The 14,523-nt window shown below is 42.2% G+C and overlaps 2 protein-coding genes and 1 non-coding gene across 3 annotated transcripts in view; 2 read left to right on the top strand and 1 right to left on the bottom strand.

Annotated features, from left to right (window-relative positions):
- Positions 1-2,237, top strand: part of LOC128443039 (tumor protein D54) — a 4,945-nt gene extending 2,708 nt beyond the window's left edge. The window contains exons 6-9 of the mRNA XM_053425736.1: positions 1,131-1,157; positions 1,912-1,947; positions 2,036-2,084; positions 2,172-2,237. Of these exons, the coding sequence (XP_053281711.1) occupies positions 1,131-1,157; positions 1,912-1,947; positions 2,036-2,084; positions 2,172-2,237 (178 nt within the window). The remainder of the gene's footprint in view (positions 1-1,130; positions 1,158-1,911; positions 1,948-2,035; positions 2,085-2,171) is intronic.
- A 996-nt stretch (positions 2,238-3,233) lies between these two features.
- Positions 3,234-3,305, bottom strand: trnae-cuc (transfer RNA glutamic acid (anticodon CUC)). Its single transcript has one exon. It is a non-coding gene; the product is annotated as a tRNA-Glu (tRNA).
- Positions 3,306-3,819: 514 nt separating this feature from the next.
- On the top strand, positions 3,820-5,919 carry ppdpfa (pancreatic progenitor cell differentiation and proliferation factor a). Its single transcript, XM_053425743.1, has 5 exons — positions 3,820-4,003; positions 5,038-5,140; positions 5,307-5,384; positions 5,496-5,589; positions 5,688-5,919. The coding sequence occupies exons 2-5, from the start codon at positions 5,086-5,088 to the stop codon at positions 5,806-5,808; spliced, it is 348 nt and encodes a 115-aa protein (XP_053281718.1). The 5' UTR covers positions 3,820-4,003; positions 5,038-5,085; the 3' UTR covers positions 5,809-5,919.
- The last annotated feature ends 8,604 nt before the right edge of the window (positions 5,920-14,523 follow it).

The following is a 14,523-nucleotide window of genomic DNA, read 5'->3' as shown; positions in this document are numbered from 1 at the left end:
CAGTTTCCTCCTAATTAATCCAATTGACTCATTTATCAGCGAAGGGTTTTCATGCCAACGTGTTTCTCTTTGCATGCTACATGTATGATATCAATTATTAGCTGAGTGTTGACAGGGTACAACAGCTTTAGGCAAACCAGTGTTTGTTTATTAATATGCAAATTTATGGAGCAAGGTGCTCAGAAATCTAATCAGATCATCTCCTCTATGTGAGGAGCCCGCGGTGTAAATATGAAGTTGACTGAGGTCTACGGGATTAAAGAGTCACAGACTCACAGAATCACAGAATCACAGAATCACAGACACCAGCTTGATGACTTAAAGATGCTCTGAAGTGAATCATAACAAACCAAAAAGAGCCGGAGACGTTAGCTTGAAATAGTAGTCAATAGTTTTTCTAGTAGTGTTAATTAAACCTTCAGCCTCTTGAATGAAAGAGGAACAACTGGAGATGGATTTTTCGTCTTTTTTCACAATGTCATTAATAACAATAACAATGTCAGTTGATTTATTATTGAGAAATGATTTTGGATGAATTTCCATGAAACCTGGTGAAGGATTTAGTTTTTATGGAATCCATTAAACTTTGGGGAACTCATCCAGGAATTATTTTTCACTTCCTTCAACATTTTCTCCACTTTCTCAGAGAATAATTCATGGATCTTGATGAAAGAAACCAGGCGTATTAAGTGGTGCGGGAAATTAAGAGCAGCTTGATTGAATTAGGGGACTGTTGGGTGGAGGTATATGCACTGATGATAAAAATAAAGAATAATGCTTGCATAATATCCCTTTCAAGTGGTTCCCCCATCATTATCATATCCCCCCCCCCCCCTTTAGGCCCCAGAGGGGTTCAATTGATTAAACTCTTCAAACAACACAAAACTAAACTGAGACACAGCATAATTGTTCTGTGGAGTTTTAGTTTTCTAGTCTCTCAGAGTTGAGTGTCCTGTCTTGTGTTGCTGGTTGGACCAGTAAACAGCCTGTAATCCAATCACACCAGTACATCTGGACATCAGCAGCAGTTGCTGTTAAGTCTGTTGTTGTTCTCGTGCTTGTGGAAACAGAAGCTTGTGTGTGACGTTATCTGTGTGTCTGTCTTTATCTTCACGCTGCAAACCCAACAGAGCTCTGCCTCTCCCGAGTCCCCCCCGGTAAGACACGTCTGTTTGTTACAACACTGAGTCCACTGAAGTGTGTGTGTGTGTGTGTGTGTGTGTGTTTGTGTTTCTTTACCAGAAAATATAATATGTACCAGAATGATTAGAATCTGAAGTGAATTCTATCTTTGTACAACTTAAGTTTGTGTTGTCATACAGTCTTAATAAATGGATTAAATTGATAAATAAACTGGCAGAAACTAAGGTACAAAGATACTTTGAGAACCAATCAATTATTTATATATATATATCAGTTCCAGACATTTAAAAATATTTTAAAAAAATGTATTAATTAGTTATGAATGAGAAATGAATGAGAACACACTAGTTTCAGCTTTAAACCAAAGATAGATGATAATAATCATATTTCAAGAAACACAGGCAAGTCTAGTTGTCCTTGTGCATCTATACAACCCCTGAATATACTATTATATTAGTATATATCAGATATTATTATTATAATTTAATTTATTAAAGGCTCATCTGTCCAACAGAACAAACAATGCACAATACAAACAATATATATTATTTAAAACAACCTTAAATCACCTTCAAGCCCTTAACACTGGACCAGCTAAATTAATAATTATGTTATTTGTCTGTTGAACACTACCATACATAATAAATATTAGATTTGTGATAAAGGCTTGTGTTTTTAATGCTTGATCTGTATTGTTTATAAAGTATTTTTGTAATTTGAATAGTTAAAATTTCCACCTTCTCCTTCCTTCTCTCTTCTTTCCCCCAGAAACCTGAGCCACACCATCAGTGTCCCGAGCATGAGGTAAAACACTGTGACCCTGCGTTTCCTTTCTTTCCTCTCACTTGCTCTCAAACCATTGGCTAACTGGTCTTTGTGTATTTCTCCGCAGACACTCGTCTACTTTCAAGTCCTTCGAGGAAATGGTTGGGACTGTGAAGGTGAGTTTATTTTAAAACAGCAGTCGTGAACACAGTTTTCTTTCCAGTGTGAGTACTGATCTCTTGTTTTCTGTCTGACTCCGACAGGATAAGGTGACGAGTAGCGCAGACATGTCCGGGTCGGAGAGAAGATCCTCACGCCACAGCTCATGAGAGAACACACCACAGTTCTTTATTTTTCATACCTTGTAAAGTTTAAAAAAACATTTAATTTGACCTCCCTGTCCGTGCTCAAAGTGTCCACTGTTATTTCTCACTCCTTATTAACACAGGATGACAAATAGAATGTATTGAATTTGTAATGTGACCTTGTTTTAACCCTCAAATATTACAATTATATTTTAATAGTTTTTTAATAGGTTTCAAATATGCAATTTGTGTATTTTGAGATATGAGCACAGTAAAGCAATAATCTGAATCATCTGCAATATGCACCCACTGGCATAAATTGACATGTAATTAAAAACAAGTATTTTTGTACTTGATTTGTACTTGATTTTTTCATTAAAGTACATTGGATGGTTTGTGTGTGTGTGTGTGTGTGTGTTTTCTTTTGTAATTAATAGTCTTAAGTAATTAATTATCATTTATATATTGTATTCTTATTCATTAATTCCTCCAGTGTCTCTGTCGCAGGTGAAGTGTGTTCATCAAATTATAAACGAGAGTCAGTAGCAGCTTTATTTGATATTAGAACCATTAGTACGGTGGAGATTCAGACAAACACGTGGAAATGAAGAAATAAACTTCATCTATTTGATGACACAATGCGAAACAACACAGGAAATGTTTCCAGGAAACCCCAAAAAAGTGATGAACCCGGTTGTAGTTCAATGCTTTGTGAAGTTACTGAAGTTACTCAAGTAACTACTAGTATGCTACTGGTCACTGGTGATGGAACACAAAGCATCAAATTGAGGTTGTTTTCTTAATTTGCAGTGTGTTGAGCTCTCCACCACCATACACCAGGGGGCGCTAGAGGCCTCTAAATGAACCTGGACCTTCAGGGTTTTGTTTGGGACGTGATAAAAAGCCAGAGATTATTGTTTGTACTAATAAATCATGTAAAAGTCTGGATCGCGTCAGTGCGAAGATTCAGTCTTGATCCTAAACCTGAAAACATAAACAACTCAAGAAACAAAAAGTGAGTTCCCTGACCGGGAATCGAACCCGGGCCGCGGCGGTGAGAGCGCCGAATCCTAACCACTAGACCACCAGGGAAGGTTGCACAGTGTGTAGGACTCATAATTTTTAAATTGTAACAGCTTGTTCTTTTGCAGCTATACATTTTGTGTTTTTGCTGTGATTGGCACTTGAGGGCCGCCGTACATGTGGGAATGGGGCAGTCACGTCCATGAACCGTTCATTGATCACATATTGACACACTTCAATATATATTTATATATATATATTATATATAGGGACAAGATGTTGAATGTCTCTTGTAGCTACGTCTGAAGGTCTTCTGCACAAGTTTAGGTTTTCAACTAGGTAAAAACTAATTGGTCAATAATAAAACTTTGGACATCGTTAATGTTATTATAAACATTGTGTAAAAAGAAGACGACTCCTGAAAAATAAGTCTATGTGTGCCTTATGTAATCTATGTGCGTTCTATGTGTTTTCTATGTGTGCTATGTCTGTTCTGTTCAGTGCACCTCTGCACCTTCTGAGTCCTGGAGCTGCCACAGGCCCCGCCCCCCTCTGGTCAGTTGCTATAAATGCGTCTCAACAGTCTGAGCTGAGTCAGTGACACCAGCAGCTCTTTGACCAGCAGCCTGTTAACCAGCAGCCTGTTAACCAGCAGCCTGTTCACCAGCATCCTGTCGACTGGTTCTCTCACAGAACTCATCCACTGATCAGCCTCAGTCACAACCTGCAGCTCCTGAGAACCTGGTTCCAGCAGCAGCATCTCACAGGTAAGAGAGAAACACTGACACACACCTATCTTCACTCTGAGGTCACATTCGGCCTCATCTCTTCTGCCTGTGGGATGAATCTGACAACTTTATTAAAAACACTCCAGAGCATCAGGTTCATTTTCCTCACACTAGTGTCAAAGCAGGTATTTTCATCACCTAACACTGAGGTAGTGTTTCCATCTGTGTTGTTTGTGTGATACAGCTGTTGTGTGTCAGTTTGAGATTATTTGAAAGGTGACACATCCACACACTGCTACACTTCTAGAAGCACATTTATTTCTGAGGTAAACGTTTGTGTGTTTGTGTTGATCTGGACTGTGAAGTGCAGACGTGAAATCCCCGAAGCCATCTGCTGTTCACCTTGAGTTAAGCTTTACAGCCTCCAACTGGTTCTCAGGCTCCCAACACACACGATATGAAAAATGCACAAACAAAAAAAATCATAAATCCAATTTGCTGCACTGTCAATAAATCCTGAAATGTGTTAGGGTAAGTTTGATTTTTGCGTTTGGCTCTGAATGTATTTCTGGATTGAGCCGTCTACAGTTTCCAGGCTGAACAGCAGCAGCCACGCAAACAAGTCGTGTACAGCAGGAGCCCTGGCACCCTGATGTAGACGACCACGCAGCCAACTCATGCACCAGCTCATGCACAATCTTATCTGAGTCTAGCTGGACACGTGGACACATTCCCACACAGACACACACTGACACACACACTCAGTTATTTGAGCCATGGGAAACGAGATTCTCCGAGGCAGCTGTCCCTGTTTCATCACTCCTCTGAAGGAATGGAGGACAAAGGGCATGGACGGAGGCGGTGGAGCTTCCCTGAAATGCACCCGGAGTGACATGTTGTTCTGCGAGTGCTGTCAGTGCAGATGTGCTTCCTCATGTCGCCACAAACCAAATACAGGATGCGGCCAAATCCCTTTTAAAATAACATGGAATAGAGATAAGGCTGAAAACGTAACAGCATCTGTTAATCCAGTAAAATAATCTTCCATCTTTTTCCCTGTGTCTCCCGTGCAGGTCTCCATCTTCCCTCTTTGATTGGTTCTACACCTGAAGTCGGAGAAAATGGCCTCAATTCCATCAACTGGTTCTCTCATCGCCACTCACGACTACTACAGAAGTGAGTCAGACGTGGCCTGTCTGCGTTTACACTGTCTTCATTTGAGTGGATGGTCAAAAATGACCAGTGCCATGTTTTGGGTGGTTGTGTTTCCTCTGTGGAAGTTGTTTATGTCTTTGATGAGATTTCCTTTGGTTTATAAACTGCTGTGTTGTTGTTGTGTCAGGACGAATCGGCTCCACCTCCAGTAACAGCTCCTGTGGCAGCGCCGAGCACACGGGGGAGGTCATTCCACACCACCCAGGTACGGGAGAGGACCACGTGACATTTTTGTTAAAGTTTTAAGTGTGAATACGTGGCTCCGCCCTGAATCAAAGACACCATCTTTAATTAAAGACCATGTTGTTCCCTTCAGGACTTCCCAGGCAAGACTCCGGCCACTGGTGGACTTCGTTTTTCTTCGCAAAGCAGAACCAGCCCGGCATGCAGAGCGGAGCCGAGAGTCAAAAGTGAGCGTCGTGATTCAACTGCACTTTCTGTCAGACTGGTTTTTGTTTAGTTTTTTTGTTTTGTGAGTTAAACTTTGAATCTTTTTTCGTGTTTGAAGGAACAAAACCTACACAGTGGCCGACGGTCAGGTGACCTGCATCGCCCGGGAAATGGTTCTGAAGAGACAACTCAGCGAAAACAGCGAAAACGGAAAGTCAACGACTCCAGCTTCCTCCTAGTCCACCCTCCTGCCCTGTGACCTCCGACCCCTGAGCACCTTCACCCTCAGTCCCTTCACCCTCAGCTCCTTCACCCTCAGCTCCTTCACCCTCAGCCCCTTCACCCTCATCTCCTTCACCCTCATCCCCTTCACCCTCAGCCCCTTCACCCTCATCCCCTTCACCCTCATCCCCTTCACCCTCAGCACCTTCACCCTCAGCACCTTCACCCTCAGCTCCTTCACCCTCAGCTCCTTCACCCTCATCCCCTTCACCCTCAGCTCCTTCACCCTCAGCACCTTCACCCTCAGCTCCTTCACCCTCACCACCTTCACCCTCAGCTCCTTCACCCTCAGCTCCTTCACCCTCAGCACCTTCACCCTCAGCTCCTTCACCCTCACCACCTTCACCCTCACCACCTTCACCCTCAGCTTCTTCACCCTCAGCACCTTCACCCTCAGCTCCTTCACCCTCAGCCCCTTCACCTCTCAGCACCTTCACCCTCAGCTCCCTCACCCTCACCACCTTCACCCTCAGCACCTTCACCCTCATCCCCTTCACCCTCAGCTCCCTCACCCTCATCCCCTTCACCCTCAGCTCCCTCACCCTCACCACCTTCACCCTCACCACCTTCACCCTAATCCCCTTCACCCTCACCACCTTCACCCTCAGCTCCTTCACCCTCAGTCCCTTCACCCTCAGCTCCTTCATCCTCAGTCCCTTCACCCTCACCACCTTCACCCTCACCACCTTCACCCTCAGCCCCTTCACCCTCATCCCCTTCACCCTCATCTCCTTCACCCTCATCCCCTTCACCCTCATCCCCTTCACCCTCAGCACCTTCACCCTCAGCCCCTTCACCCTCAGCCCCTTCACCCTCAGCTCCTTCACCCTCACCACCTTCACCCTCAGCTCCTTCACCCTCAGTCCCTTCACCCTCAGCTCCTTCACCCTCATCTCCTTCACCCTCAGCACCATCACCCTCAGTCCCTTCACCCTCAGCTCCTTCACCCTCATCCCCTTCACCCTCAGCCCCTTCACCTCTCAGCACCTTCACCCTCAGTCCCTTCACCCTCATCCCCTTCACCCTCATCCCCTTCACCCTCATCCCCTTCACCCTCATCCCCTTCACCCTCATCCCCTTCATCCTCAGCACCTTAACCCTCAGCTCCCTCATCCTCAGCCCCTTCACCCTCATCCCCTTCACCCTCAGCTCCTTCACCCTCAGCGTTCCATCACATAGTCCAGTGCTGGAGATGTTGCTGGAGATGATGGGGGTGGTTTTTTATCTATTAAATAGAACTAACTTTTGCTTTTTGCCTCCGTACAGTATGTCTATGTTTTAATACGACCAAAAAAATACAACAACTAAAGTGTGTAAAAAGTTTGTTTTTCATTTTGTTTCTCTTGTAACTTGACGCTGTTGAAAATGACAAATAAACTGCTTGAAGTCAAGACTTGTGTTGGGTTTTATTGTTTCTATACAAGCGTTGATAAACTTTATAAACCGACAATGACTCTTTATATAACAGCAGAGCAGCTGTCTCATAACTATGGGAGCACACGCGGCTTACGTGCGGAACACACCTAATCTGGTTATAGCTCTGATATGATTAGCAATGATTCATTCAGTTGACACATCACCTTCAGGCCGATGTGGGTCAACAGCTCCTGGAGACGAGTCTGACTCAACCGTTTGGTTATTTTGGATGCTGGTTGTAGCCAAACTTAGAAACTTGTCGGAAACAGCCGCCGCAGTGAGCTGACCTGAACGTACCTTCCAGAAATAAAGTAGCACGGACCTGCTGCTGTAATATGTGCCCAGCATGAAAATGAAGAGGGACATAAATCTCATTTATAAAAAGATGTTTGTTTTCAGAGATTCAGTCCGTGCAAATTCTTCAACTTGGACTGACTGAATGTACCAGAGTATTCTTATTACTTGTTGTGGGGGGATTTTAGTAGTTTTTTTGTGTCTACATACTTGACAGCAGTATAAGGAGTTTTTGAATGTTAAAGGGTCTGGCTCTTTGTTTCAAAATAAAAAAATATATATATAACATATTGCATTCATTTTTTATTACTTGTAGCAAAATGTTCGGTCCAAAACTCATCTCCCTCTGCAATCTGGGTGTTATTCTTCAAATGCAATATGTTGTGTTCACAGTTTTTTGGGCTGAAAACTGGAAGAATAACACAACCTTAAAATATACATATATGAATTTTGAGCGTTGAATTGAATTCCATTGACATTTCTTAAGTTGCTGCCCAGTATACACATGAAAAAACTCCATTAATCTACCAACTATCATCAGGAGAAACCAGGCGTAAAATACTCTGTTACATTTACAATAAATTAAAATATCAGTGAGTTGAATAATTACTGATGAATGTTCAGGAAAAAACCTTCTTTCACCAAGTCATTCAAGGTTGATTGTGATATTTCATATAATCTGTAATCATGATTACTTATTATATAATTTCCCAGTGGTAGAACTGGGACAGATTTCCTGTAGAACTCATCTCTTGGGTCATTTTCCTACTTGAGCTTAAAATATCCAGAACCTTCTGTCAGAAAGATCAACGAACTTGCTGATTATCTATTTCGACTGTTCCACGAAATAACTCGGGGGGAACATTTTGCAACGTGCACACACCGGCATCTAAGAATAGGCTGAACAAAGTCTGCATCCAGTTCAAGTCACTGGGACAAAAGTCAAACCTCTCCAGTCTTCTGTGCACGTGACACGTTTAGTGCCACATACTGGGACGGATATTTTTATGCTTACGGGACCAGATTCAGCGTCTCTGTCCTCCTCGTCCTCCAAAGCTGAACTATTCCTGGCGTCGTATCAGAGCGGCAACGGGGTCTAAAAGTGTCCTGTGATCCCGGCCAAGTACCGATGATCCTTCCCTGACACGGGAGATTCCCCTCGTGCAGATCACTGCCACCACTCAGGATGTCTCAGTGCACACTTGACAGGAAGCGATGAATGATGCAAGAATGCCATTTTTCCAGAAACTATTTTCTTTCAAATATGAACGAGTGCTTCACAGGTTTCGATTGGACGTGTTTTGACGTTTTTGTATTGTGTTGGTTTGGTAACATGGAGCCCAGTTAAAGCAATAACAACAGTAGTGCAGGGGTCAATGTGGGTGACGATGAGTCGCCTCCTCTCAGTTAAACTGATCCCATGTCAACAACACTACTGCCTCTATGTCCCTTTCCCAAAGAATAGATTAAAAATGTCCAGTTTTATCAAAACAAGCACAGAAGTGAAGATGTCCTTCTGCTCTGGACCAAAAGTTCACTCTTGTCAATCCATAGCTGCTTTAGTCGCAACGTCTCTGTGAGTCTGTATGTGAATGTGTGTTGTTATGTTTGTGTGTGGAAAAATGTCCTATGTGGACAAATAATGAAATCAATCAATCCCGAAAGATTTATTTTTGGCCTGGATGGAAACTTAAACAAACAAAAACATGAATGAGATCTGAAGTCAAATTCCAACCAATCTCTGCTATTCGCCAAAAAGTAAAATAAAGTATATTTAGTGCAAGAACCAGGTTTTTTAAAGGCAACAGAGATCTACTGCAGAGACAGATCGTCCACCGGATGCAGCTCAGGTCAACACGGTGCATCTTTGTGTTATCTTAGATATTTACAGGCAAGAAGTGTTCGGTCTGTTTGCCGGAGGTCGGATGTTGTCTGGTTTTAGTTTTGTATTTGATCAGCGGCATGAGCGGAAAACGTGAAACCCTGAGTTTGTGTGTGTCCACGTGTCTCGGAGCGACTTTCAGTGTCAACACAGTCCAGGTGCAAACAGGGCACAGTTGTTTACCGCTTGTTCTGAGTCATGTCGGGAATTTCACAAAGAAAGTTCTCGGAAAAAAGATTTCAAAGTCTGAACCGAACTTTTGAATGAAAGGTTTGTGTGAGAGGTTTTTATCACACGATGCAGGTTTAGATTAATAAGTCAGGGAAAGTGCACAAAGAAACAAACTCCATTTGATATAAAAAGAAGAGTTGCATTAAAACAGGTAAAGAATAATTTACAGCTGAGGGTTATTAAGAAATCAGGTGAAGAACATGTTTGAAGAACTTAGAACATGTTTCTGCCGAGTAAGATGTTTGAGGTCAGATTAGAACTTTGATAAAAGTAATACAACTCTAGAGAATTAAGTCTTCATATTAAAATAAACAGGAATGATTCATTTAAACTAAACTAAAACAATATATTGTACAAAATTGGCATATGGTAAATAAGTTGGCCTAATGATAAAAATTAAGAAGATAATTCATTATTAGGCTTTAAACTCGACATATTATTAAATTACTCACCACAATAAAACCTGGAAATAATCTGGATCTCTACTTATAATGGCCTAATATATATAAATATAGTAAATTCCTTGATTAAATGTCTAGTTTTCAGGTTAAGATTATTGTTAATGGACTAACCACACTCTGTAGCTCTGCTGCCCTCTTGTGGACACTAATGATACAGTAACAATGTGAGGATCCGCATGTGTGTGAGTGATGTGGAGAGCTGGAAACAATGAAAGCACACAGGAGGTCCGAGTCTGATAGCTCATCGCACTATTTTATTCATTGACTGACATCTCAGGAGAAGAGGAGAGCCTTGAAACTCTGCCGTTGGTAAACCACTGGTGTATTTTTTTGTCATAGCGTCGATGCAACACTGAAAAAGCGCCATTTTCCAAACAAACACGAGTCCCTCATCAGTGATATGTAAGAGGCAGAGAGTCTCACCTCGACAGGTTTCGCATGAAACATACAAATGAAACAGGTTCAACCTTTTTCTTTTGTCTTTTTGTAGTTTCACATATAATAATAAATATTCATACCTATAAACACTCCAAAAGAAAAAATCAAAAAAAAAAAAAAATCAAAAATATTAAGTCACAGGTACTGGAAAAAAGCTCCACTTTTAAAATCACAATGATAAATGTACAAAACAATAGACATCTCATATAAATGTTAATGGTTTTCGTTAAGAGACTTAAAATCTCATCTCAGAAGAAATCAGCGGATAAAAACTAAACTTGGAGATTCAGTATTTCCTGAGGTTTATGGGTTCCCCTTAAAAGGCCAGAAGAGGGGAATGGCTTTCGTGTTATCAAGGAGATATTACAACAGGTCAAAGTGAACCTATCAGGGCACCAGTCAGGTAAAGGACAAGGAGTTCCCCCCCGACAACTCGGCCGGGATATTAAAAGATTATGAGCATTTAATGTAGCATAATAAATGTACCTACACTCCACCGCTCTCTCTCTCTCTCTCTCTCTCTCTTTCTCTCTGTGTTTAGGCCACCACAGTATTTTTTAAAAACAGCTGATTAAAGTCGTCTTTGATCCTTGATAAATCTTTCCTGGTCCACTTTGAGAAGTTGTGACAGTTCCCTTTCGTGTTTTTTTTTTTTTTCTTTACTCAAGATTTTAAATGCTGGAAGCCATCACAGCAGCGACCGACCACGTCACGGCACACCATGACCAAGTCCTCAAGGAGGCCACGTCTGCACTTGATGCAATGAAACAACAACAACAGAGAAAAAGGAAAAAAGCATCTGAGCAAAGGTACACAGATTAAAGGGAAAAGGTGAACGGGGGGGGGGGGGGGAGGAGGAGGAAGATAAACAGCCTGAATAAGACGCGAAAAAGAAAAAGTATTTTTAAAAACTGTACATGTAAACATCACACTTTCACTGAGTCCAAAACCAGAGGGGAAAATACAAAGCTTCACACAGGTTTACAGTACGACCCCCCCGCACAGAGCTACAGTCTCTCATCAGTGCAGCAAGGGCAACAATTTCAAATGATATAAATAACAATAGAAGAAATACAGACCACCACCAAATCATAAGTTAAAACAGGCAAAGGGCTTAGAAAAACCACTTTGATATTTTTTTGAACAGTGCTGTACCCACAGAGAAAAGAAAGGTTTAAAACATCTGTTATCACTCTTTGTACAGCTATACAGTACATTTATCTGACCACTTTAGCAATCCACAAGCTACCAGGGCATTTTTAATCAACACCAATAGATTACATTGTCCAGTCAATACAAAGAGAAAAATCCATTGGGCATTTATTTAGAAGAAGAAGAAGAAGAAAACAGAAAAAAAACAAAAACAACAACGACGACGACGACAACAACAACGTGACACCGAGCGTTGGTTGTTGGTCACAGTGACTCCACCAAACGGCTCAAATGTTGCTCAGCTTTGACTTTTTAAGACAGAATATGAATCTGCAAGCAAATTTTAGTTTGTGCACGAATGGGACGAGGTTCAGTGGCGAGTCACTGAGCAGTGAAGTGACAGCGGATCAGCGGCGGCTGCAGTCAGGAGACGAGCAGGAGGAGGAGGAGGAGGAGGAGGAGGAGGAGGAGAGGAAGACGTGACCAGTCAGGACATTCTGCTTCATAAAGGAGGTTTAGAACCCGTCTGACCAGGAGCACGCCCTCAGGTTCTCTGTGTCACAGTCAGTTTACAGGACTGAAACATGTGTTCTCTCTGAGGTTCCTAATGTCAGACAGGACACATCAAGTCTAGATGCACTTAAATGCATAGTTTGAAACCTGAGCTCAGCCTGAAGCATCCTGCACAGAGACACAGTCAACAAGTGCCTTTCAATAAACTGCAACTGAAGTAAAGATGGTGAAAAACATTGGCTTTCGACTCAAAGTAAGAAACTCTTATAGTTAATAGTAAACACCTCTGCTGCGGAGGTAAAGTTTTCACTAAAGTTTCTTTGTTTGTTCTTTAGCAGGAAACTAAATAAAAGACTAAACTTATTGGGAAGATGAGAGTTGGATCAGGGAAGAACCCATTCAAGTTTGATCCAGATCAGATCGTTAATATTGTGAGATTGTGTGTTTTACATCATATCTGTTGATTTCTCAGAGACTGATATTTATGAGTCTGGTGCAGATGCATATAAAAATCCAGAAATAGTGATTTTAAAGGGACTTTTGGGCCTTGGCGGAGGGAGACCCTCTTCTGAGTGACCCTTCTAGTTTCTTGATTTCTAAGATCTGTGGTTAAACCTTTTTGCATTTGCTCCAACCAGCTTCATGAAACAGATAAATCCTGGTTCCGGATTTGCAGACGCTTCTCCTGTGAGCCTCCGTTATGAAACATCCCTCACGTGAGACCATTCAATGAAAACTGCTTGTGATCGCGAGTCGTGTGTAAAACGCTCCTTTGTTGTAATCGCCTCTTTGATCTGAGGCTGATTTTCCAAACGAGGTACAGACTCACATCACTGTGTTGTGTTTCCTTAATCCTGAGCTATAAAGTGCTTCCAAACTTGCAATAGATCATAGAATTTAAATGTAAAAGTGATGTAGCCCAATCGTGAGGTGATGGTAAAAAGATAAAATGAGCTATTTAGGATCATGTGTGTGAATCCAGCTCTGATGGACGATGCTGAAATAAACGGATTTGTGATAAATATGATAAGATTTGTGATAAATACAGAAATATATAACTCTCTAAACTTTGACAAATCACTAAGGTGTGAGCCACGTGTGGCCGCTTGAAGAGTCATTGAGTTTGGAATGTTTCAGCCGACTGAATTGAATCGTCACAGATAGAAGTCGTACAACTGTGTCACTCCACTGATACACAAACAGAAGATCGACACGCCGACGACGACAACAACGCTTACATCAACGCAAAAACAAAAGGATTGAAAGGAAGAAGGAAAAACACACACCACACACACACATATACAGACACACACACACTTACAAAAGTGTTTTTGTGCCGAGTGACTCACCATTAAAAGTGTCTGTTGTGAGACTGTGCTCTAGATCTGCTTTGAGTACTCTTTGTGTGCCCTCAGACCACACACACACACACACACGCACACACAAACACACACACTAGCAGAAAGCCGGGAGAGTAAACTGTGATGCGATTACATCTTTTTCAAAGATTGTCTCTTGCTTCTTTTTTGTCTTTTTTTTCAACAGTGAGTTTTCAGTATCGATGAGAACTGACGAGATGGGTTTGAAACAGCTGAGGTCAGAGGGGACGATACAGACGGACGGACGGAGGAGTTTCTTTTGTCTGAGCAGCCCACACACACAGAGAGACACACACACACACACACACACGCACACACACACTCTCTCTCTCTCTCTCTCTCTCTCTCACTGCACCCGGTACAGCCATATGGTCGTTATGGCGTCTTTTACCACAGCCTTCATCTGCCTGTCAGTAACAGTGTGAGCTCTATGTGCACTTTTAACTGGAGAACACCCACAGAACGATTTCCTTCACACACAATAAACAACCCCCCCCCCCCCAACCCGAATCACTTGAAAGTAAAACAAATAAATAAAAACAGACGTGCAAACATCAAGTCTAATTTTTCTGCCAGGTCCCGTTTTCCTTTTCATGACTTCTACGGAGGATTGATCCCAACACATGAAAGTGCCTCAGTAACGAGGTCGGAGATAAACAATCGGCGTTTCACGACACACAACAACATTGAAAGAGGCTACAATGCTGCATGGGAAACTGTTTCTTTCTCTTTTCTTTTAACAACATTGCAGCAGGCGAGGGGGGGGGGGGGGGCTGTGGTGGAGTTCTCCCCTCAGCGACTCTGACAGTCTTTCCAGTAAGCACACCACTACTGATTACCCTCAATATTGCACCGTTCTCCACTTTTTCCCGAAGCACTGGTTATAAACCGAGAGTCTAAACGATA

The sequence above is a fragment of the Pleuronectes platessa genome, chromosome 6 (assembly GCF_947347685.1).
Source record: "Pleuronectes platessa chromosome 6, fPlePla1.1, whole genome shotgun sequence".
In the NCBI taxonomy this organism is placed as follows: Eukaryota; Metazoa; Chordata; class Actinopteri; order Pleuronectiformes; family Pleuronectidae; genus Pleuronectes; species Pleuronectes platessa.
This window is presented reverse-complemented; position numbering and strand designations above follow the sequence as displayed.